The sequence below is a fragment of the Solanum pennellii genome, chromosome 2, assembly GCF_001406875.1.
Source record: "Solanum pennellii chromosome 2, SPENNV200".
Lineage (NCBI taxonomy): Eukaryota > Viridiplantae > Streptophyta > Magnoliopsida > Solanales > Solanaceae > Solanum > Solanum pennellii.
The window spans coordinates 53279612-53305337 of NC_028638.1; the positions used below are offsets into that span (position 1 = coordinate 53279612).

General features: G+C 36.8%; 2 protein-coding genes across 6 annotated transcripts; one reads left to right on the top strand and one right to left on the bottom strand.

Annotated features, from left to right (window-relative positions):
- The first annotated feature begins 1880 nt into the window (after positions 1–1880).
- LOC107010984 (protein RST1) lies at positions 1881–18112 on the top strand. Of its 3 annotated transcripts, none has more exons than XM_015210273.2 (25): positions 1881–2325; positions 2792–3073; positions 3215–3298; positions 3437–3713; positions 4078–4328; positions 4837–5017; positions 5119–5309; positions 5493–5593; positions 6275–6350; positions 6934–7065; positions 7138–7219; positions 7721–7793; positions 8386–8554; positions 9015–9145; positions 9231–9322; positions 9695–9780; positions 9865–10080; positions 10182–10259; positions 10482–10664; positions 11161–12033; positions 12136–12432; positions 13004–13654; positions 14010–14160; positions 14305–14423; positions 17511–18112. In XM_015210273.2, exons 1-25 carry the CDS (start codon positions 1939–1941, stop codon positions 17940–17942), a joined length of 5595 nt encoding a protein of 1864 aa, XP_015065759.1. In that variant the 5' UTR covers positions 1881–1938; the 3' UTR covers positions 17943–18112. The 3 variants fall into 3 exon arrangements, with proteins under 3 accessions (XP_015065759.1, XP_015065756.1, XP_015065758.1); XM_015210270.2 differs by having other exon boundaries at positions 1882–2325; positions 9689–9780; XM_015210272.2 differs by having other exon boundaries at positions 1882–2325; positions 3440–3713; positions 9689–9780.
- On the bottom strand, positions 14894–25161 carry LOC107010985 (zinc finger CCCH domain-containing protein 41). Of its 3 annotated transcripts, none has more exons than XM_015210275.2 (6): positions 24970–25161; positions 21960–22768; positions 21093–21861; positions 16890–17266; positions 16166–16519; positions 14894–15593 (listed from the first exon to the last, which is right to left on the bottom strand). In XM_015210275.2, exons 2-6 carry the CDS (start codon positions 22671–22673, stop codon positions 15213–15215), a joined length of 2595 nt encoding a protein of 864 aa, XP_015065761.1. In that variant the 5' UTR covers positions 22674–22768; positions 24970–25161; the 3' UTR covers positions 14894–15212. The 3 variants fall into 3 exon arrangements, with proteins under 3 accessions (XP_015065761.1, XP_027770403.1, XP_015065760.1); XM_027914602.1 differs by having other exon boundaries at positions 16890–17191; positions 21018–21861; XM_015210274.2 differs by lacking the exons at positions 14894–15593; positions 16166–16519; positions 16890–17266 and adding exons at positions 18610–19309; positions 19882–20235 and having other exon boundaries at positions 20716–21861; positions 24970–25160.
- Positions 25162–25726: the final 565 nt, after the last annotated feature.

The following is a 25726-nucleotide window of genomic DNA, read 5'->3' on the forward strand; positions in this document are numbered from 1 at the left end:
AAAATTAGAAGTAATAAATATAAATTTAAAAATAATTTTTTAACTTCCGTTAAATGAAGGGTATATGTGAGTCATTTTGTAACGGTAGGGGTATATGTGAGCCATTTACATAACGGTAAAAGCATATATGAACTATTCTTTTAACGAGGAATATATCAACTTCAAATGATAAAGTTGAGAGATATATCACTCTTTTCCCAAAAATAAATAAATGAAATTAAAGAGTTTATACTATTAGAAGATAGTATAGAAAATATCCTCTAATCTCGAGGTAAATTATTTTTGAATTATAAATAGACTTAATGACACCTCTTAACTTAATTAACAAGATACATTTTTCATCAATCTGAGTAAATATACCTCGAAATTATTTTGCGAAAATCTTAAAGGTGTTTTCCCTTATTAAAAGGTCCTGTAAGAAATTTGACAGTGCATCTAAATTTTATGTTTTTTAGGGCCCAGTTTGGCGTGATGACTAAAAAAATAGTGATGGTATACAAAAAATGTTTCTTATTTGATTATTATGTTTCTAACAAAGCTAATTTTAGGATAACTAATCTCGGGAACAAAATGATAATTAATTTCAATATAATTAAATCTCGGGAACAAACGACTCCTTATTACTTTGAAAACGAAATTAATAGTTCTTTCCTAAGACCATCTTTATTCTCTCTATTTGGAGAGTAAAATAGATAATGCGCTTTTCATGTTACTCTATATACTCAATTTATAGAGAAGTAAACTACTATATTAACTTTTTCAATATTTTATTACTATTTTTGTTACTTTTTAATTAACACATTATTTTATATATAATTTTATTAATTAAAAATCTAATATTCATGATTTTTTTAAAAAGGTAATATACTATTTATAAAGTATATTATCTAATATATACTACTTTAATTTTCCTATAAAAATACATAAAATTAAAATGGTAAGATGAAAAAAATTAATTTATATATAAATACTAAAACATAACAAAATAATTTAAATAGTAAATAAAACACAATACATAACATAATAATTAATTCGCGATGAAACAAGAATCATGTCGAAAAGATGTGAAACGTGCATTCAGTATTTTGTAATTATTGCAAGACCTTCACGTTTTTGGTGAAAGGAAGTGCTACATGATATAATGACTACATGTATTATACTACACAACGTAATACTCGAGGACGTGATCTTAATGCACCAATTGAAGATGTTGTAGAGGCTCCAACTGTAACGACAAAAATAGTGGGAGAGTGAAAATTTTCGATTTGAATAATTTTAGCTAGACATAATAAAATTTAGGATAAAAATGCTCATTTTGAACTCCGTAGTGCATTCATAGAGCATTTATGAGAGCAGCGTAATAATTTTGAAAATTGAGTGTTACGTAATCGTATTTTACTTTTATTTGAATTTGTTCAATAATTTAAATATTATATTATTTTTCGTGCAATTTATGATATTAAAAATTTAAAATAAAATATAATTTATATTAGATAAAAAAAATTTGAAAAAATAAAATTTTCATCACATAAAAATTATAGAAAGTAATCATTAGGAAAAGAAATAAATGATTTATATAAGATAAGAAAATAAGAATGAAATAGAAATAATAATATAATATTAATGAGAGATAATTTTATTTTTTTGAAGAGTAAAATAGAAAATTGGATTATAGTTGATTATTTTAAAAAAATAAAGAATTATATATTTGAAGAGTAAAATAGAAATTGGATTGGAGACGCCCTTAGTAGAAAAGGAAAAGGTTTAGCCTTCTTTTTTTGTAACGAATTTTTTTTGGTAAAAGACGTTCAAGAAAAACTTATAAGAAACAGTCGATAAACATATAAACGTTTGTTGTGTTATTTTTGCATATAAATTTTCTTTTGGCCCCTCATAAATCTACTTGCCTGCCACACTAAGTACTTTATTAGGCCCCTAATGGACTCTTACTCTCAACTGCTGGAGAAAATTCGAATCCCCCAACCGTCGCTGCAGAAATTCGCAGTCATCTCGATATTCGACAAACTTCGATCGGCTCCGACTTACCTGAACCCTGACTCCGCCCCTGGAACCGACGCCATTACTCAGTGCCTTCATTCCACCTCCGCTTCTGTACTTGATCAATCGGTTCGAGAGCTATGCCGCCTCGTCAGAGACTCCAAATTGGACCTATCTCGCGGATTACTCGAGCTCCAGTCTGCCCTCGAAGCATCCGATTCTCGTTTTGTCAGTCTTTTTGTCAAAGGAATAGGTTTCCTTGTTCGGTTGGGTTTCCAGAACAATTCGTTGCCGTCTCTATCTTCAGAGAATCATCCATTTGTCAAGGTAATTGCAACATTATGCTAAGTTATCAGAATGTGTACCTTCCCAGTTTTTAGTTTAAGTATACGAATGGTGATAAATCGAACTATTTCTATGTCAATATTACTGACCGGGCTAAGTTTGTCATTACAATGGGTTTTGATTGTCGATATCACTGACAGGGCTAAGTTTAGTTATTGGAATGGATTTTGATTGTGCTATTTTTGAAATATTTACTGGACTTGATTAGCTAGGGAAATAACATTGTACCCAACAAAAGCACTTGGATTGTGAAGTGGTATAGATATTAGTTTGGTTATGTGCTGCTCGGGTTCAGCAAGAAACAACATATTAGCAGATAGTCGTGAACAGTCATGTGCTCATTCTTCCAGTTTATGAGCAATTAGTGTCTGATGTTTTTTTTGCTTTAAAAAATCTATTAATTAATTTTGGTAATGGTTCTGATTTGAATTGGTTGATGGCGGGACAGGTGCTTTCTTGCCGAGTGGAGGTTCAAACAGAGCTAGTGCAACAAGTGCTTATTTTCATAATGCAGAGCAAGAACTTGGGAATGGTTGAAGTTTGTGATTTCTTGTTACCTTTCTTGAATTATTCAATTGTTAGGATGCCCTCATCTGTTTCAGTTTCTTCATTTATAAGAAGTTTGGTATCGTCAATAGCTGGACTTTGTTGTTCAATTCCTTTAGAGGCCATTCCTGTTATTAAACTGCTCATTGGGCGTTTGAAGTTCTTTCCATGCGATAATGCAGAAGTAAGTGTACTATGTATTATGCAAAATATGTTTTTTCTTCTTATTCTTGCTGTGGCGTCTGTTTGTTTGTTAGATGCCTGCTTTCTGATATATGTTTCGCCATCAATATTTAAGTGCCTAAGTTCCATGGTTAATGTGCAGGATTTTGCTAATATTTCGCACTGCCTTGAATGCATTGTAGATGCATATGTGGTGGTCCTGCAACAATTGGTGGAAATGGGATCGGTATTCAAACTGGCCTTTCCTTTTTCTCCAGCTTTTTGAATTTTATTGTATTTTTGGGTTAAAGTTACTTTTTGTTACATTTTAAGATTTGTATTGTGGTCTAGACTTACTAATTGCAAGTGGCATCATAAATGCTAGCAGCTGCTTCATCAAGTTCAGTTATGTGGTGTGGAGCTACTGGATGTTATGTTCTCCTTATGTACAAATCCAAAGCACACGAGTTCAATTGAGAACCTATTAGAAGTATCGAGGCGCATATTGATTGTGCAAAAAGATCTTGGTTTGAGCTTTATACCTGAATTATCAACAATTACGCTGTCCTTATTTATGGTGCTTATGCAGTCTGAACTTGAACATGAACAATTCTTGGAGGTGAAACTTGTTCTATTTCTGTTGAAGTGGAAACATGAGAACGGTATGGTTACTAATTTTGTTATTTTTCTGGAAAAAGGTTAATAGTTCTGATGCATTACATATATCTAATGAGAACAAAAATGTATTTAGTACCAAAGGCACATATCGGTGTACAGTTGCTTCCCCCGTTGTATATATTTGAGTGCTAAGGTGCTATTTCTTATCCTATTTGCCTGGAAGATATCACCTCAGTCTGCACTATCAAGTAAATTTTTGAAGATTCTTCAAATATTTCAAAAGTAAAATAGTAAATTAATGAACACATTTTCTTTTGAGGATATCTATACGCTTTACTGGATAAATAACTGTCTCGGTTGCTTATTTTTCATCAGTAACTAAATAAAATTGTTAAACTACTTTTGCAGAGAATGATGTCTTCAGAGATGCATATGATTTGAATGAAGAGCTCTTATTCATCTTCCCTGCTATCAGCCTTCTTTCTTCTCCATCTAAATCAGTAAAACAAGTAGCAACCGATTTGCTTCACATGTTGGGAAAGCTTTCGAGTAAGCTACTTATTGCACAAAAAACTGGACAGCCAAAAGGAATGAAATTTCCGTCCATTAGTACACCTAAATACATAGTCTTCAGACTCTTGCAGCATATATGGCTTCAGGTTTATTTCATTGTCTCGGAACTCAAAATTATATGTCATTGTGAAAGTGCGTAACTGATATTAGTTAAGACACCTACACTCTTCAAGTGAAATGGACATTATCATATGTGTTTCTTGTCAATGTTTACTAGATCATCGTACAAGACTTCCTGTAACATCTGCACAAGACCCTTCCCCCAAAAATAAAAATAAAAAATAAAAGAAATTACACACACACACAAAGAAAAGAAGAAGAAAAAAAGAATTGATCTGATTTCACACTTGAATTGCAAGAAATTGAGTCATATTCCATCCATCTGTTCAAATAACGTTCTCTGCGTAGCAATGGTAGTGTTCGATGGATCATTCAATCTTTGCTAGATTCTTGTCTTATTTGTAGGCGTGGCCTTTGACTCAATGATTTCAAGGACCAATAGGATATTTTATTTACTTGTTATTTTTTTTTGCTAATTTTGCTCCTATTGGAAGTTCATTTCGTACTTACCCTATAACGGGTGGCTTTTTTCAGGAACTGTCTCCATTGTCTGGTTCTTTTTATCTGAATTACAAGCCTAGTCATGTCACTTCTATTAGAGACGAGCACTACGTATCAAAAATTTGGAGCTCATTGGTTACTGACCACTTGCATCATATTATTGCAAGAAGGAAGTCCTCATCCATCTCTCAGTCTCAGAATATCTTTCTGATCGGTTAGGTCCTCATAAGCTAGTCCTGTTGAGTTCAGGTTCCACTTGCAATTTTTTTGTTGGTAAAAGTTCTACAATATCTGTTCTATACTTTGTTCTTGCAGATATGCCCATGATACTCAGTGCGATTGCCTGTGTCCTCGTCATGCATCAAGCAGATGGGAGCTCTTCTGTTGATATCTTGGCTAATAGTAGCAGAGCGGATCCTAAACTAGGTGTCCCTTTGTTACTAGTCATTCAATTCTACAATCATATATTTTCCACGAACACAAGTGTTGATTCTCATGGAGTTATGGTAAACTTTAGTTTGTTACGTCAAGATCTATTAGCCATGTTTATTATAGCGTCTGTTTTTACTCTATTTTCTAGTGGATGACTTCTCATTTCTTGGATTCTTCAAGAGGAACTTATGAACATTTTTTGTTAGGGTTAATTTCAGTGGACTCATAGTCACTGTTCTGTTTCAAAAAATGTGCAGCTAAAACTTCTGGAACTGCTGCCATCACTTGCTTCCCATCCTGCTATCATACCTCTCATTATTCAGACACTGTTGCCTATGCTTCAGAATGATAAGAAACCGTATGCTAACTATACTCTCTTATGATATCTATTGTTTGTTTTGGAGGTGGATATATCTTATTGCTATGGATGATGTATTGCATTATTTGATCATTTCCTTTCCGCCTATAAAGTTTCCTTCTATTAAAAAATGTTGTAAAATTGCACATCATTATGTCAAACAGTTCATGTGGAAGACTGGCAACTTGATTTTTGCTTGAGAATATCTGAATTATGATTGATCTTAGAGTTATGGTCAATTATCACTGTGTTGTGCATTGTTTGTTCTTAAGTCTATAAATCATTTTTTAGGAAATCAGTCATCTGGCCGATGGTTATTTTATCTTTTTCCTGTGTTTGTTGATAAGTAGGGCAAACAGCATGCTGCACCATCTTGAATTCTGCTACTTCTACCTTTTTTACTTGTAGTTTATTTTTAAGTTAGTTGAATACATTCTAACATGATAGATATAGGTTATATCTGAACATGCATACATACCGCCCTTCTCCTGATAGAAAGTTTAGTCGCCATTGATAGCCTTTAATTATGAGAACTGGTCAACTGTCTCTTTGATTGTAGTATATTTGCACTTGTTAATGATCCAAGGTTTATGATAATATCATTCTACTGAAAATATATGTGGATATGTCATTCTTACATTTATCTATTAATTCTCTTGATGTATGTTATTTGTCTTATAGTGTTCTATTTGCCACTGCGATTCGCTTACTTTGCAAAACCTGGGAATACAACGACCGTGTCTTTGGGACCTTGCAGGCAAGATTATCAACCTTACAATCTTTCTCATAACTATCATTGTTTTGTGATTCCCTTTACTGATGCTTGTAGTGAACTTATTATATGCAATAAACACGACACACTTTTTCTCCCATTGCATTAATCCTTCACTAGACCGAGGGATTCTATTTTTATTTTTTTGGTACGGGAGAGATTCTATCAGTTTGTTCACAGCTTCTTTTAATCAAATTTTAGACAACATGACTAGAAGTCCAGAACTGGTATGGTCCCAATCTTATAAAGGAAATAGTTTAGCAGTTACTATGGTATGGCACCACAAAATTATCAAGTGGAATGAATATATATCGTGCAAGTTTTTTTAGATGATTGAATTGATGATCCATGAACTATCTTATAAAAACTTGATACATTAAAAAAAAGGAACTATATCATAAAAAGCTTGATCCAGCCTGAAGATGGTAGATAAATTTGTTAGGTAGTAGTTTTGAATTCACATGTTATTGCTTGATGGTAATTTTTAAAGTTTTCATGTCAGTAGGTCAGATTACCCTTAACATGTGGCACAAATAGTCATTGTTTTCCTTTTTCTGGTGAAAACTAGGGAGTACTACTTGCGAATAGATTTACTCGGTTTGCGTCTAAGCGAGATATTTGCATTAGCATGGCTGTTTCCATCTGTGATATCTGCAGAAGAAATCCTGATCGTGGAGTGGACCTTATTTTATCCATTGCGGTATGTTCTACTAGTTAGTTTCTTTAGCACATGTAATTCCAAGCTCCTTAATTATATTATTTCAATTAACAGGCTTGCGTGGAGAATCAAGATCCTTTAATGCAGTCTCTGGGTCTTCAAAGCCTTGGCCACCTCTGTGAAGCCGATGCCATTGGTAAACCTGCACTATTGCTAAATCTTCAAATGTCAAATTCATATGAGATGTTGATAACTTGACATAACCCGACTCGGTCCCACCCAAGGCACGGCTGGAACTAAAAAAGATTGTTTTTTTCTCTCTAATGCATTTGGAAAATGTACTTTCATGAAAAAATATTAGAGCTGCTAAGAACAGAGAAAATTCTCCAGGATTGTTTTTTGGTCAGGAAAAACCTTTCCACGATTGTGGTAATACGTCTAGTTTATCTGCAGGAAAAGATAGGAACCTTTCCAAGATTGTGGATAACTTGTGTTCTTCTGTTTCTTCTATTTTGTCACTTCTTTGCTTTCTTATAGTGAAAGAAAAAGCACTTTGATGTGGTCAAGAGGTATTGATTGATTCTCTATCTCCCCGCAACTTAAAAACTAGCATGCTTTTCAACTCTTTTTCATTGTACATGCAATTTCCTTTTCAAATTTTCCCTTTGGCACCAATTTTGTCATGCACTTATTTCAGATTTTTATTCTGCTTGGGATGTGATTGCAAAGCATGTGCTAAACTACTCAGCGAACGCCATGGTTGCTCACAGGTAAATAAAGGTTATCACCCATTTAGTAAACCATGAAAAAGTGATTAAACAATATCTGCTAGTTTTTGCCAAGTTATGAAGATCACCTTTCCACTGATCAAACTTCAGAATGATAACTCTGATGCTTTGCGATATCTCGTGAGAAACAAACATTTTACTCAAGTATTTTCTGTACAGTTGTTCTAAGTTTTCTGTGACTACACAATCTGTAATGTTGCTGTCCCTCTAAATATTTCCTAGTGTCTTCCTAACGCTGGACACTAATACTATACCTTATAAAGTAGTTCTCTGTGACTTTTTTTTTGTGTGTGGATAAGGATAAAAAGATTCTGAGCTTTACAATGCATACTTGTATTTACCATTGCGTGTTTCCTCTATGACTACTTGTACTACCACAAACAAACTTGACTTTTCTTGTGTATAATTTGAAGGGCATGTTTGAAAATTCGTTCATTTCTTTCTACCTTATCTCTTGCTTTTTTCAATCATTTACTTTAGTCATGAGCATTGCACATTCTCATATACTCTTTAACATTTCTTGCCAAATCTGAACAAATATTTTAAAAGTTTTTCCTTCTATCTCAATTGTCAGCCTCTGTCTTCTTTTGAACTGGGGTGCGATGGATGCGCAAGCATACCCTGAGGCATCAGTAGATGTGTTGAAGATACTATGGAATATTGGAACCTCCCAAGATTGTAGACAAGCTTCCTTATGGTCCAAAGCTCGGGCATCTGCCTTTTTGGCATTAACCAGTTATGAGGTAGATCTTCTAATTGCCCTTCTTGCCTACTATGATTTTTTAATAGACAAATCTTTAATATTTATGGACTCCCTGCTTTGTGACTGTAGTGTAAGGAAATGGGTAAATTGACCCAATATGTAAAGGAACCATTTTGGATGCCTTTTTATACTTAATGTGGGGCATTTCATGTATCAAACACCCTCCGTATCTATAGCAAACACATGTTTCAAATTATACAATTTATATCTAGATTTAATACAATTGATCAAACATCTAATGGAGATAGTCCAGCGCTTATGACCAAATGACCGTTACTCCCTAAAACCATTTTGGATACTGTCTTAATCAATATGGTGAACTTGTTACATTCCCAATGAGTTGCAGGAAGTTGTATCTCGTTTTGCTCAGTTCAGGTGAGTATTCTACTTTATTGCTTCCTTATCTCACAGCTGTTGTTTCAAAATCCGCCTTTCCTTAGGTAGAGCATCTTGAAAGAAGTATTCCAGACTTCAAGGACAGAAACTTGGAGTATCTTGTGTCCGAGACTGACCCTGAAGTGCTTACTGCACTGGAAGGATTTGAAGTCAAACTTATAACTTTCGAGCACATGTGAGACACAATGCTGTTATTTTCTGCATGTTAGATTACATTTTGTGGCCAAAGATTCCAAACTACTGTTTTTAATTTTTCGCAGCACCCGGCGAAGATTAGTAAAGCAGAAAAAGGTGTCTGCAAACAAAATTGAGAAGCTGTTAGATGTCTTTCCACGTCTCATCTTTGCTTCAGGTACTGAGATACAATATCTCTATTTTTCAAGATGATTGGCTCCTAAACTTGTCATCTGGGTTCCCAACAATCAAATATGCTTTTGCTTCTTGGTGACTGGTGAGGCCCTTTCCCCCTCACAAGCACCTTGGTTAGCATATTTCTTTAATTCAAACTCTTTGTTAGCGATGTTTTTAATCACATAGAAATGGTCATTTTTCTCCTTGACTAAATGCAAATAAGTCTGACATGTAGCACTGAAAAGGGTCTAGGCCTTTGTCCTAAAGACTTGGTTTGTGTTATAAATTATGTCAAAGTAGAATGAAAATCATTTTTTATTCACTATTTGCATCTTATTTATATACTTTCTTATCGGTGGCAATCAAGGAAAAGAAAGAAGAGAAAAAGAATTACCTGGTGCAGCTCTTTTTTGCCTTTCCTTTACAAAGAAAGATTCAAGGAAGCCAGGAGCATCAGAGGTAAGATAACTGAAATATGGGACTGCAACCAAGTTTCTTTTCTGTGTTCCGCAGGAATCTTCATGTGCATTGTTTGATGCGCAGGACTTGCAAGATGTACAAGCTAAATATGAAGCCTCACTGATTGATATAGCAACATCTCTTCAACTGTCAAGAAATATATTGATATCAATTCTTTCTTTGCAATCATGGAAGCCCTTCATGCGGAGGTGGATGAGAGCTTATGTCTTAATACTTGATGCTAAGTTGCAGACTGCTGTTTTGGACAAAACTCCTAAAGCTGCCATGGAAATTCTTAAGGTGTTTTTGTGTACTCTCTACTTTGTTTATGGATTTTTCATCTGATTTTTGAGCCTATTTTTCAGCATCACAGAACTTCATGCCTACATTTTGTCATGCAGAGTATGACAGCAATTGCAGAGAGATCTCTCCCTCGATCTGCTGAGAATATTGCATTAGCTGTTGGAGCCCTTTGTTCGGTAATTGATTTCTCTCCTTGCTTCTGGAAAATTCTACTTGAATGATAAGATCTTTCTCAGCAGCTTGTATTGTGCTGTAATGGAGTAGGAAGACTGACTTGGATTCCATTTGTCATAAAAAGCATAAGCATCTCGAGGGACTAACGTTCATATGACTTTGTAGGCTGCTTGGGGTATTTGGAAATTGTAGGCCTTCTGTTTCTGACTATTTCTTGCTTCTAGGTGTTGCCTGCTTCAGCACATGCTGTTAAAGCGACCGCCTCAAAGTTTTTGCTGGATTGGTTGTTCCAACATGAACATGAGTATCGCCAATGGTCAGCAGCAATCTCTCTTGGTCTGATATCAAGTTGCCTACACCTCACTGATCACAAGCAGAAATTTGAGAATATCAATGCACTGCTTGAGGTATGAAGTCCATTTGTTATTCACATCTGTCATTTTACATATTCAGTGATCACAAGCAGTTGGATTAGCCTTGTTGACCTCTTAGTGGGAATCATTTTTTTAGTTTATTGCCTATGACCTCCCAGACTAGTTTGCATATTCAAAATGTTAGAATGTATACTTCTGTAGGAGTCACTAAAAAATGCTAGATTACAGTGCTTATATTTGTTTGGTGTGTGTATTTGAGGATTGAGGTCATGGTGTTCCTTACTATGAACAATATGAATATGCATTTTATTTTGAGGATAAGAGGTTTTTCGTAGAAAGCATATGTATCTTTGTAGTTGATGGTAATTTTCTGTCAGGAGCGAGGACGGTGGAAAATAACATATATTTCTTGCAATTAGCGAATGTTTATTATGATTGAATGGAACAGAATGAACATTACACTTGATTTAGAAGCAATGTAAGTTATAGAAAGATTGCTCAAAGCATGCTTAGAATGAGGTCATTTCAGGTTGCATCTGTGAGCAAAAGCACACTTGTGAAAGGAGCTTGTGGAGTTGGGTTAGGTTATTCATGTCAAACTCTTCTAGCCAGAGCTGCTGCTCACCCGGGCAAAGAGACACACAAGATAGAGGAAGCAGAATTGTTGAGAAAGATCATCAGAACCTTATCCCAGATGATCTCTCAATTCACACCATCTTCGGCTGATGTTCTTGAAACTCTTTCAGTATCTTTTCCACTTGGATCAGATAATTTGAATTCAAATTTTGCTGGTGAATTTCTTGGCTCGATGAGTGAGAATTTAGAGGAAGATGTGTGGGGCGTTGCAGGGCTTGTATTGGGTTTGGGTAATTGTGTTGGTGCAATGTACAGAGCTGGGATGTATGATGCAGTTCTTAATGTGAAAGCGTTACTTATTTCATGGATTCCACACCCTACTGAAGTTACAACTATGAGCAAAGATCATGAAATTTTATTATTTGTGGGCTCGTGTCTTGCTGTACCTACTGTAATGGCCACGTGTCAGAGGTTTGAACTTATTGATGATGCAGAGCTGGAACATCTTTTGAGTTGCTATAAGGAACTAATCTCTGAGCTACTCTCTATTAAAAGATTTGACACCTTCCACCAGAGCTTATTGATGGCATCTTGTTTGGGAGCAGGAAGTCTTGTTGGTGTGGTTTTGAATGAAGGGTTGCACTCTTTGAAAATTGAACACATTAAAGAATTGCTTCCACTGTTCAGAAAAAGTTACGCAGACTCCAATCCTCCACTAATTTATCTCGGTGCCATGCTTGGAGTTGTAAATGCATTAGGAGCAGGTGCAGGGACACTGATTGAACCCCACCCTTTGAGTTCATCGCATTCTTCTTCTGATCAGAAGGTGAGAAACTTGGTGATATGTATATATTAGAAAGCTATTACAAAACCCAATAAATCTGTATCTTGTCATCTCTTTACTTGATGATTTTTCTAATGTTCGCAGGAAGCTTCTTATATATCTGGTCCTTTAATTACAAATGATGTTCTCGAGCCTGATTTAACATCACTTGTGCAAGAATTGTTCCTAGTTGCGCAAAATTCTGATGCTCATCAGTTACAGCAGCATGCAGCATGGGCAATCTCATTTCTTAGACATTATTTGTGGGTCAAAGATCTTCAAAATGATGAAAGTACCTCAGAGAATGATTCTGTTGGTTCGAAGACCGTCTCACAAAATTTTCCTGAGGACAGCACGGTCATGAAATTGTCTATGTGGCTAATGCATCTGAACTATCTTGGGGTAAAATATTTTTTCTTCTTTGTTATTCAATAATGCAGTGTTATTATGTTTAAGCAGCATTCTTCCTGTGGATTTGTGGAGGCATTTCTTGCATTATAGAATGTTAGGTGCACAACTTAATTTCTGTCTTTTCTTAATATTTCATAGTGCCATTAACTTTCTTATTGTTGAGTTTCAACAGATTTGACATACTTTATTGGTTGTTTTTTTGAGCTTCCGATCAACCTGTAAAACCTTACAATGAACTTGTCTTTAGGTATTATAATAACACTGGTTTATTTTGTTAGCAATGATGTTTTTCTTCCTAAGCATTACAAGTCTCATTCTGAAACTAGTTTGTTAATTGCACATAATTATTTTGGCATATCAAGAGAACTTTTATTGAGAAGGGACTCCATATCTTGTTTATAAAATTACTTGCAGATTGTATGCCACTTCTAAATATTTTTCAATTTCTTTAAATGATACTAGCTCAGAGTAGTTCTCTTGGGACTAACGATTCATGTTCTCTTTCGCATTTGACGCTGTTCTCAAGCCATTTGACCTTTTTCTTGTTTTATGTTGAGATTAGACAGGTGATGTCTCACATGTAAACACAGTTTGTAGTGTTCTGCGGTGTCTCTCACATGCTTCTACGCTACCACCATTGGATTGGGGCGCAATCATCAGACGGTGCATGAGATATGAGAGTCGAGTTGCTGGCTTGTTGGCACAAGACATAACTTTTGAGAGAGGAAATCTCAGGGAGGAATGCTTACTTTTCTCATTATCGCATGCTAACCAATTTGATCCTCTCCTTAGCTTCCTTGATGAGCTATGTGACATCCCTCGGTTGAGGGTGCTTGAGTCACGCCTGCAATTCTTTTTGCTTTCACATTTGGCCGACCTGGTTAAGATTTTCTCAGGTTCTCGGATCGTGAAATTATTTGAAGATGTTGCTGAGTTATTATCATGGTCTACTTGTTCTGAGAGTTGTGACCCCCTAGAGAAAATCACATTTAGGATTTCATGCTGGAGGGGACTTCAATTGTGTTTGGATGAATCTTCTCATCACACTCAAGACTATAAATCTAGCATGGAAAAATGCATGGAGTTTCTCTTTACTTTGCTGCCTTCTGCTCAAACTGACGGGTCTTGTCAGGGTAAAATTTTTGAAGAATGGTCTGAAGCATTTAGATGCCTGGAGAAGGCTCAACAAGGATGGCTATTGGATCTTCTAAAGGTATTGAATTACATCTTTGTCTCCATTCTTCTTTTTTCTTTTATTTTATCATTCTTTTGGAAGAGATTTGGGTCGACCGGGATTTTTTAGTAGTTAAGTTATTGTTGGGCCTGTTTATATATCTTCTTTTTGGAGTACTTGATGATCAAGTATTACCAGTCACTATTCTACTTAGACTAGTTCACTCTGTACTACTCGTGGGTGAGGCATATTTTTTACATTAGTTAATTGCTTATAAGTGCTAAGTGCATTGGTAATCACTTATTCATTACAACATTGTACTTTACTTCTCCTTTAAACAATTGTTATAGAATTGCATCAGTTCATTACCTATATGTTCCTCTGCTCTATGTAGGTTTCAGAGGTGAACTTCACTGTCGCAAACTCTCTGTCGTTTGAAACTGTGAAAAAGATTCAAGCAATAGCAAAACTAGTTCAAAGTGGTTCCCTGCCATTGACTGTGCTTGGTAAACTAAAAGCTTGTCTTTTGGACAGCAGATCTCAAGGTTAGGCTCTATTAGGCTGTCGGAGATGATGTCTAATAGTTAGCAAATTCTAGTCTCAAGACTTCCATTTATCAACATGTTAAGTGCATTGGGTTATAACTGCTGTGTGTAGTCTCTGATAAGTGCTACAATCTTTCTGCACAGATATTTGGGATGCTCTAACTGAAGTTTCAATAACCGTACAACATGCTGAAGGGAATGCCAAAAGACAATGGCTCATTGAGGCACTGGAAATTAGTTGCATTACGAGATTTCCGTCCACGGTAAGATGATTTACTTCGGATTCATGCAAATTATGGCTCATCTTTTTGTGCTTATGTTGTCTGCGTATGTCCGTGGTGCATTTTGTAATGACCTGCACAATTGTTTGGCAATTAGTGATATTTTTTAGTGAGCGTAGCTCCATTGTGAGATAACATGTCCACGAGGGTACTCCTTTTGGTAGCTCAGTTTATAAGCATGCTCTGACCCCAATATTGGAAATACTGTCTGGAGTTGAAACACTATTTTGTTGAGGTAGACTAAGGCTATATTACAGCCCTTTGCCTCTTTCAGAATCTTGCATCACATTACTTTCATCGACACTGAAATTTGGTACCGATCAAATTACTTTCAAAATTCAGTATCTATGCCAGGATTATTTCTGTTCATAATGTGGTAGAAGCTATTTGTTATACGTAGATAGATCATATTGCTTCCTCCCTCTGATAGAACGCTAAAAAGCCGGTATAAGTGAAGGAAGTCACTTGAAATAAATAAAACACCCAGAAGAAGGGGCGGCGCTGTCTGAGCATTCAGTGACTAACAAGAATTCGGTACAGCTTATCTAAAGGAACCGTCTATGGTCTAAAATAAAAAATTTCTCTTTACATTTGCAGATAATGTGAAAACAAAATTGGAACAGAGTTTTGCCAATCGTTAAAACTCCTGACATTACATATAAAAGATTTAAAATTTACCTCGATGTACAACTCTGAAATCCAAACTTCATCATGATCAATCGAATTGAGCCAACTGCTAACCAGATGCAGAGTTGAGCTTGACTTGGATCTTCATTCCTTTTCTCCTCTTTCTTGATTTTCAGGTTCACCATTCCCTGTCCCGCTTCCTTCCTGGAAACCAGCCAGACAACTGTTTGCAATGGATTGCCCATTAACATCTGAAGACTGCTTTGAAGCTGGAGTGACATTTTCTCCAACACCAATTTCCTTTGCAGAATTACTGGATTGCAACCACATAAAATGCAGAGTTTGGTCTTGCCAGCATTTACCATTCAAATATGCTCTTTCAGCAGACCGGCGTGATCGAAAAGATACCCTAGCAGATGTATTTAGCACCTCTGAGCCATTATGACAATCTTGAGGTTCTAAATCGTCCAGCTCAACAGACAGAAGATCACCAAATGTAGAAAAGTGTTCCTTCAGGACGTCAACCTAAAAAAGGAAATATAGAAATGAGAATATAAGAGCAGAGCAAGTGAACCACCAAAATAACCTGAACCATGCACTAGACCAGGGAGATAAAACAAACTAAAAGGTTGAAACAGAATCTTACAGTTCCTTCTTCACATATCAACAAGAAATTTGGGGCACCTAAATTGGTCATAGCCATAAGAAGGAATTTCCAGAAAAACAAAGATGTGCAAATAAGCAAACAAATTCATGCCTTAGTCACCAGTGCAATAAAAACAAATTAAATGCATACTTTCATGATTGAAAACAATCTACCTGAAATACCTCATTCCGAGGAGCACAAGGTTATGGAAGAAACATACATATTTTTACACTCTTACAGCTTTGCTGTGAAGAACCAACTAAATCATAAATGTGTGGAAATGGGAACAAACTCTTGCTGATAATACATATTTCAAGTCTAACCCGTGAAAGAACATGCAAGGCAAAAAGCATAACAGCACAAGGGAAGGGAAGTAAGAAACATCCACATTTTTTCTCTTCTAAAAGAATTTTAATAAATATATCAAATTTTCTAGAGTGAGAGAGATTACATTTGCCAGACCACTTGGCAGAGGTGGAAGGATCTTGAATGTGGTGGGTCGGTTATCTAGTTTGTATCTATTTAAGATAAACGGTGCGCCAACTGGTGCCAATGGACGGATCGACTGCTTCAAATTTGAAGCTTCCTGCGCTGTGACAAGTGAAGATGACTTGGAACAACTGGGCTCGGCATTCTCTGTAGTTCTGCTACTAAATGGTGTTGCTTTGACATGTGGTGATGACACAGCATTACTAGGTTCTGCAGGGCTTGAACTTTCCACTTCACCAGAGTTGGAACCTTTTCCTCCTCCCTTTGGTTTCTTCACAGACTGATCTGGCACTGCCTCATCTTTCACACCCACAGCCTGCATAAAGGACGCAGAAGAGATGCGGTTTCAGCAGCCAGTTGTTGTGATAAAGAAGTATTTACAATGTACTACTATTACTTCCAATCTCGACTTCATGAGTCCTCACCGACCATGTAGCTCCAAATTAAGGCTAACTCATATCATCATACAGGGGAGGTAAACAAGCAGCAGACATGCGATTGATTTCAAGTTACACAAATGGAATTACATTTTTTAGAAGAGCAGAAACGTAATGCTGGCTGAGAATAGTAAATAGCGGCATATTTCAAGTGCACAAGACAAGCAAGAAAAGTAGACCGACCAGAACTGTGAGATAATAAGCTTAAGCAAAAAAAAAAACAATACAATATCAAGAAGAGGCCATTACTTGCTTCTCAAGCTTATCCAACTTGCGTCGGAAGTCATTCCGCTTCTGCTCAAGCATTTCCTGCTTCTTGCGCATTTCTTCCTTCAGAAGCTCTAAAGTTCCCAGCTTTTTTTGCAAAGCTGGTGTAGTTTTGGGACCATTCTTAGCCACAGGCTTGGGCAGATCAGAGGTGGCTACTAAAACAACACCATTTTCAGCAGGTTTGGGGGCTACAGTCTGCAGATTGTCTCTTCTTTTATGAGGAACTGATAGATGGGGTGGAACTGTACTAGGGGTCCCACCGCGGGGTAAATTACTACTACCATTTACTCCATCATCCATAATGCTATCCCTGTTTGCCCAGAAAAGCTTTATAAAGCGGTTTCCCATCACAGCATCTGGTGCTTTTAAAGCNCTGGAGTTGAAACACTATTTTGTTGAGGTAGACTAAGGCTATATTACAGCCCTTTGCCTCTTTCAGAATCTTGCATCACATTACATTCATAGACACTGAAATTTGGTACCGATCAAATTACTTTCAAAATTCAGTATCTATGCCAGGATTATTTCTGTTCATAATGTGGTAGAAGCTATTTGTTATACGTAGATAGATCATATTGCTTCCTCCCTCCTCTTCTGTAGGCTCTGCAGTTTGTCGGCCTGCTATGTGGAAGCTGCTGTATCTATAGGCCCGTGTTAATTGTGGACAAATTCACTGTTTTGAGCGGTCTGCCGGTCACCCTCACGTCCCTCCTGTCAGATAGCTCCTGGATGGTAGTAGCAGATTCTGTTGTTTCTTATTTGTGGGCATCGACGGAGCGGATATATGAATGGAACAAACAACTGAAAGGTGGTTTTGATACACAGTCCATCGACAAGAGTGAAAATGATATAGCCTGCTTTCTCCTACTAGTGATGTATCAGGCTTGTGTGTCCTTGAAAGATCATCTACCTTCAGAGAAACAGCTTCAGCTTGCCAATATGGTGGTACCAGCAAATATGGATGTCCATGCGTTCCAAGCAAGATTAAATTTTGATATGAAGAGTCTATCTACCTCTGCTTTGAGCCCTTGACTTGTTCATTTATTCATATGGCATGGCAAAACTCTTGTCATGCCTTTGTTTACACTGTCATAAGCATTCTACGTAAGGAGGTGGCTAATACTAAAATAGTAAGTGAAGTGGTCTTGGATGGTGTAATGAATTGATCTGTTAAACTTCATGCGCTTTTTGAGCATTTTGTACGAGGAGGAAAAAATAGTTGAAAGCTCTCAATTTCCTTCTCATTATACTGTTTAACTTTATCGTTTCCAACAAAAAATAAAAGGATTAGTACATATTTTCCAACAAGAATGTTTCCAACCATTTAAAAGTTGTCGGAATCCACTCATATCATCGTTGGATTGGAAAAAAAATTATCTGATCAGTTTGACATATATTTACCCCATAATTTGGCTCTATTCAATTTCATCTAGTCCAATAGAGTTTTGGTGAGTTGAGTTGTTTAGCTTGACCATAACACCGCAAAACAATTACAAGAAGACGCAGTTCACAAAGAAAATGATAATAAATGTTAGCTGTACTAATTATCAAAAAGATTATACAAAATAATCACTACTTTAGTGGCTCTAGAGTTGAGCCGACCTTGCTTAGGAGACATCAAAATTATTCAAGACACTCTCAGTAAAGAAAGGACCACAGGAACGCAAATTCTGATAGAACGCTAAAAAGCCGGTATAAGTGAAGGAAGTCACTTGAAATAAATAAAACACCCAGAAGAAGGGGCGGCGCTGTCTGAGCATTCAGTGACTAACAAGAATTCGGTACAGCTTATCTAAAGGAACCGTCTATGGTCTAAAATAAAAAATTTCTCTTTACATTTGCAGATAATGTGAAAACAAAATTGGAACAGAGTTTTGCCAATCGTTAAAACTCCTGACATTACATATAAAAGATTTAAAATTTACCTCGATGTACAACTCTGAAATCCAAACTTCATCATGATCAATCGAATTGAGCCAACTGCTAACCAGATGCAGAGTTGAGCTTGACTTGGATCTTCATTCCTTTTCTCCTCTTTCTTGATTTTCAGGTTCACCATTCCCTGTCCCGCTTCCTTCCTGGAAACCAGCCAGACAACTGTTTGCAATGGATTGCCCATTAACATCTGAAGACTGCTTTGAAGCTGGAGTGACATTTTCTCCAACACCAATTTCCTTTGCAGAATTACTGGATTGCAACCACATAAAATGCAGAGTTTGGTCTTGCCAGCATTTACCATTCAAATATGCTCTTTCAGCAGACCGGCGTGATCGAAAAGATACCCTAGCAGATGTATTTAGCACCTCTGAGCCATTATGACAATCTTGAGGTTCTAAATCGTCCAGCTCAACAGACAGAAGATCACCAAATGTAGAAAAGTGTTCCTTCAGGACGTCAACCTAAAAAAGGAAATATAGAAATGAGAATATAAGAGCAGAGCAAGTGAACCACCAAAATAACCTGAACCATGCACTAGACCAGGGAGATAAAACAAACTAAAAGGTTGAAACAGAATCTTACAGTTCCTTCTTCACATATCAACAAGAAATTTGGGGCACCTAAATTGGTCATAGCCATAAGAAGGAATTTCCAGAAAAACAAAGATGTGCAAATAAGCAAACAAATTCATGCCTTAGTCACCAGTGCAATAAAAACAAATTAAATGCATACTTTCATGATTGAAAACAATCTACCTGAAATACCTCATTCCGAGGAGCACAAGGTTATGGAAGAAACATACATATTTTTACACTCTTACAGCTTTGCTGTGAAGAACCAACTAAATCATAAATGTGTGGAAATGGGAACAAACTCTTGCTGATAATACATATTTCAAGTCTAACCCGTGAAAGAACATGCAAGGCAAAAAGCATAACAGCACAAGGGAAGGGAAGTAAGAAACATCCACATTTTTTCTCTTCTAAAAGAATTTTAATAAATATATCAAATTTTCTAGAGTGAGAGAGATTACATTTGCCAGACCACTTGGCAGAGGTGGAAGGATCTTGAATGTGGTGGGTCGGTTATCTAGTTTGTATCTATTTAAGATAAACGGTGCGCCAACTGGTGCCAATGGACGGATCGACTGCTTCAAATTTGAAGCTTCCTGCGCTGTGACAAGTGAAGATGACTTGGAACAACTGGGCTCGGCATTCTCTGTAGTTCTGCTACTAAATGGTGTTGCTTTGACATGTGGTGATGACACAGCATTACTAGGTTCTGCAGGGCTTGAACTTTCCACTTCACCAGAGTTGGAACCTTTTCCTCCTCCCTTTGGTTTCTTCACAGACTGATCTGGCACTGCCTCATCTTTCACACCCACAGCCTGCATAAAGGACGCAGAAGAGATGCGGTTTCAGCAGCCAGTTGTTGTGATAAAGAAGTATTTACAATGTACTACTATTACTTCCAATCTCGACTTCATGAGTCCTCACCGACCATGTAGCTCCAAATTAAGGCTAACTCATATCATCATACAGGGGAGGTAAACAAGCAGCAGACATGCGATTGATTTCAAGTTACACAAATGGAATTACATTTTTTAGAAGAGCAGAAACGTAATGCTGGCTGAGAATAGTAAATAGCGGCATATTTCAAGTGCACAAGACAAGCAAGAAANCATTTCAAGTTACACAAATGGAATTACATTTTTTAGAAGAGCAGCAACGTAATGCTGGCTGAGAATAGTAAATAGCGGCATATTTCAAGTGCACAAGACAAGCAAGAAAAGTAGACCGACCAGAACTGTGAGATAATAAGCTTAAGCAAAAAAAAAAACAATACAATATCAAGAAGAGGCCATTACTTGCTTCTCAAGCTTATCCAACTTGCGTCGGAAGTCATTCCGCTTCTGCTCAAGCATTTCCTGCTTCTTGCGCATTTCTTCCTTCAGAAGCTCTAAAGTTCCCAGCTTTTTTTGCAAAGCTGGTGTAGTTTTGGGACCATTCTTAGCCACAGGCTTGGGCAGATCAGAGGTGGCTACTAAAACAACACCATTTTCAGCAGGTTTGGGGGCTACAGTCTGCAGATTGTCTCTTCTTTTATGAGGAACTGATAGATGGGGTGGAACTGTACTAGGGGTCCCACCGCGGGGTAAATTACTACTACCATTTACTCCATCATCCATAATGCTATCCCTGTTTGCCCAGAAAAGCTTTATAAAGCGGTTTCCCATCACAGCATCTGGTGCTTTTAAAGCAGCCTCAGCTTCCTCCCTCTTAGAAAATTGAACAAAAGCTTGTTCACCATTTACCGGGATGTAGATGTCGATAACCTCGCCGAATTTTTTAAAATGTGAAAGAAGAGCTTCCGGTTTGTTGTCCTTCTGAGGAATCCCTCTCACAAATAGACTACGCAGTGCCTTTTGAGATGGGTTTCGCATATTGCGTCCAGAACTACTTTGGGGCTCTGAAGATGATTCCAACACTTGCTGGTCTATGGTATCTACATTTGTTTGCTTACAGTGACGGGTTATACCCTGACTGCTACTGAATGGTTCAAACTTATTTTTTGAACGACTCATTCTTCCCCACACACTTTGAGATCCTGAAGCTATTCCAGCACCTCTATCTATAGGCTCGAGTTTACAGCCATCATAAAGTCCAGCCTGATTCTGAACAGAGGAGTCAGCATTCAGCAACGGCCCTGTGTCATCAATTTTAGACTGATTGACATCCAACAGTGCTGTAGAAGTCGCAGGATGATCATTTGACCATAAAGGCTGATCAGGATCATAGAAATCAGCTGCCCCAGCCACAGAACCACCACCAAAAGTATCAGACATACCTAATCCACCGTCAATCACAGGAGGGTTGATACTTTTGCTATGTAAAGATTTTCCACTAGCTGATGAGCTAGAGGGACCTATCGCGGGTAAAGATCCTTGTGCAGTATTTGGTCCCAGCATATGAGCAATGGGAAGTGAAACGGGAAGATTAAACTGAGAAAGGCTCTGCAATTTGGAGCACAAAAAGTCAGAATCGAAGTGCCCAGGAGCATAGAATTTAATGAAAGAGATAAATACAACTATTTTTCAGCTGAAAGGCTTACCTGAACATCTTCAACAACGATACGATTTACTCCATGCTCCAGTGGGCACATATCTCCTCTTAGGCAAAATCCACGCTCCTCGAAGTCTCTACACATTTGCCTTGGAATTCCCATGCTCATGGCAGGATTCAAGGCTGTCCGAAGTGTTCCCTGTAAACCAAGGGTATGAAGTGTATCAAGCCCTCCATTGGGCATTCCTGGAACCATTCCAAATGCATTCCAAGACGAACTCTGTCCACTAGAAACATTTTGCAGCCCCCTTCCAGCATAAAGAAGAGGTGGCACCAATTTAGATGCAATATCAACAGAGCCGAACCTAGATTCACAGGGACCCCAAGCACCAGATTCTCTTCCTCGACCCCTACCAGGACCAGCATGACCAGAAACAGACTGATTAAGCTTCATCCTCTGGTATGAATCAGATGGTGTCCTGGCAAAAGAACCCGTTCCTCGTCTTTTACCAAACCTAGTATCACCCCAGTGAGAATCTCCTTCCTGGTAAGGATGTCCATTTTCAAACGGCTTGTTCCTTTTCCTGAATGGTCTACTCAAAGCAGGTTCAAGAGCCCCTGTCTCTGCAGACTGTGAACGTGTTTCCCTTCTACGATGCTTATGATTACGATCATCGTCATCACTAATTTCTTTCTCCTCGGGATCACTGTCGCAATCAGAAGTTGAAAATACCGGCTTTGGAGATGAAGCTTTAAGCTCCATGAGTCAACAATCTTGCTTATGCAGAAAATTTTACCTCAGCTACGTGAGATTCAAACTAGTTCAGTTGCCAACATCACCTAACAAGTTGCTACTTCCTGAAAAGGATGAACAACAAAAGGAAGATATAAATAATTGCACTTAGACTGACGAGAAGTTGTGTCTCATAATTCCATGAAGGCAGAGAAGATACAACTACTTGTATCTGAATCACACGAAACCTATATATTTTTCTTCCTACTTCATCCAAACAATCTGCAAAAGAGGATAACCCAGAAAAGAGTAATCAATAATTTACTATGTTGCTCGGACTTTTCAAAAATATCAATGGGTGTTTGTCGGACACTCTATAAATAGTGCATTTTTGGAGGATCTGACACGGGTGCGGTAAACATTATTGGAGAGTCCGAGCAACGTGACATACCCCATATGATATGAGATTTGAGTTTCTTCAAACTGTACAAGCTACTAATCACATTAACAGATATCATATGACACCTGATGAATGTCCATAGTTTCAAGAAACTATCACATCACATCCATCTAAAAAAAAATAACAACAGAAGCAGCTATCAAGCAATACCATGCACGAGCATAGTTTCAAAAAACATCATAACATCCATTAAAAAAGTGGATGACTATCTGCTATCATGCAATACCTGCTGCATATTAAATTCTCTCCCCTCCCCCCCAACCCCGGCCCCAACTTGTAACGAAATGTTTTTGACACACCTCATTCAAGTTCATGGTAAACTTTTCTACACCAGGCAATAATAATCGCGTTAGCTGATGAATAAAAAAGACACGTGTCCAGAGAGCCACAAGTGACTACCTCACCCAAGAAGCTCCCTTTCTCTGACAACCTCTTACTCATTTCTCTTCATTACTTTCCAACCCCACTTCACAATCAAACTCTCAGATACCAAAAAGAGACCACTTGTCGTCAAAAATCAACCTCCGCCAGATTGCCTTGCCAAAGAATAGGAATCAGAGACTCTTCATACAAATTTTATCCCTCATACGTCTTCGTCTTCCCTGGTTGGCCCAATTCGTCTTTTCCCACAGAACTCTCCTTCCTTCTGGTCTTCTTCCCCAGACCCCCAACCCCTTTATATCTTCTCCCCTGGCCCTCTATGATTCTTGGTCTTCTTTAATGCAATTATACGAAACAGATCATCTTAAGTCTTGGATTATGACTGTTTAATTCATTATTGTTCATCATTTTTGTTCCTTAAAACTAGTCTCTGGACACACCTACTGGATGTATACTACATATCAAATAAGTATGAATTATTTTCAAACCACATCAATAAAGGTATTCAAACCACATCAATAAAGGTATGACCAAGCTTACTTAGGTGGGCCTTAACTAGAATAATAATTTTATTTCTCAAACATGGAGATCCATAAAGATAAAAGTAACTCTCCCCATCCCCAAGGACTACTGGAGCATGATTTGAAACTCAATTGAATAATGGGTTCTGCCCCTCTATCCTCCTCCACTAAAATACCAAGCTTTTTGTCTACGACAATGTTAGAATCCGTGAAGTTATACTTTTGAAACAAAACTAACATGGAGATCTACACTTATGTTATACTTTTGTTATTCTGCACTCGAAAATTCAAAACTAACAAACAAAAGGAACAGCTCTGCCTTGCACCTTTAGCTTATGGATAACACTGCAGAGTTTGAGATTGAGTCATAGTTGTTATTGTTGGATTTGGATGACACTGGATTCATTTCCTAAATATTCTCAGCATCAAAAAATGACAATAAGGTGGAAAAAATGCAAGTGCAATGAAGTCATTTAATTATAGGAACCTAGACACATTAACACAGGCAGACATCACGTTTGGATTCTATTAATAATAAGATGACAAACCAAAATCAAAACCAAAACCAAGCCGATTGGAACAGGCCTAAAACTCCAATTAAATCATTTTAAAACGAGCCAAAAAGGAGTTAATTTTGAAGCACTTGGATAAATTGCAGTGGAAACAAGCTCTCTTTATAATGATGAACCAGCTCTAATCATTACATTCCAAAGTACCAATTTGGACCAAAACTGGTAAAAGTGAATAAAGACAAAATCCTCTAACTGGCACCCGTCGTTGCAGAACCCTAACTCAATCTAACGCTATATAATTACCCAATATCTTGCTCAATCGCAACTTTTTACCGGTCACTCAACCACAAATACTTATCAAATTGATCAAGAAACAAAACCAAGAAGCTCGATTCCAATTTCTAAACCAAAAAGAAAATCAAATTAAAGAGGAAAAGAAAAGATAGAAGAACCTCGATAAATTGGCCTCTTAGGTTTCGATTCACCGGTCGGAATACCTAGAACATCGCCGGAGAAATGACCAAAGGAAGTTAATATTGTTTCCCTCTTTTCTTGGTCTCCTCTTCTTGTCTTGGTGTATAGAAAACCTGAGAGAGGGTTTTTACACAGGAGAATACTTTCTTCATTTCCAAACTCTGTCTAATACATTAATTCTTTATATAAATTATTATTATTTACGTATGCTAAATTAGAATTTTGAAAAAAAACTCAAATATAAGATGTTAGGAGTGTTTGTAATGATTAAAAATTAAACAGATAAATCAATCGCATCTATTGATTCATTTGTATGGAATTAATGAATTATTAAATAAATTTAAAAAATTTGTGGCTAATGATTTGTTGATGGAAGCTAATTACTCAAAAAAATTTAATTGGATAAATAGTTTTAACTTATAAGGAGGAGTGCATATTGTTCATTCTAAAAATTCACCAAGTTTTGAAATAATGAACTGTTGTACAAGTAAACATTTGTTAAATATATATTTATGTACATGCATCATGTGATTTACAAATACAAAATTATTAGTTTAAAATACAATTAGAAAAATTATTCGATTTGATGAAAGATCAATATATTGATCAATGAAAATAAATGAAGTAAACATAGAATTGACCAATATATTACGTGATCAAGTCAATCATTATCATTCAATCATTACTAATTGATATCGAACTAATCGATATCTTATTAATTGGCTAGTGAATTAG

Coding starts and splice junctions, on each gene's coding strand:
- LOC107010984 (XM_015210270.2), top strand. CDS start 1,939: ATGGACTCTTACTCTCAACTGCTGGAGAAAATTCGAATCCCCCAACCG. Junction 9,323..9,688: donor ACGTCTCATCTTTGCTTCAG/GTACTGAGATAC, acceptor GTGGCAATCAAG/GAAAAGAAAGAAGAGAAAAA. Junction 14,424..17,510: donor TTACGAGATTTCCGTCCACG/GTAAGATGATTT, acceptor CCTCTTCTGTAG/GCTCTGCAGTTTGTCGGCCT.
- LOC107010985 (XM_015210275.2), bottom strand. CDS start 22,673: ATGGAGCTTAAAGCTTCATCTCCAAAGCCGGTATTTTCAACTTCTGAT. Junction 16,520..16,889: donor TGGATAAGCTTGAGAAGCAA/GTAATGGCCTCT, acceptor TCCTTTATGCAG/GCTGTGGGTGTGAAAGATGA. Junction 15,594..16,165: donor TGCCAAGTGGTCTGGCAAAT/GTAATCTCTCTC, acceptor TTCCTTTTTTAG/GTTGACGTCCTGAAGGAACA.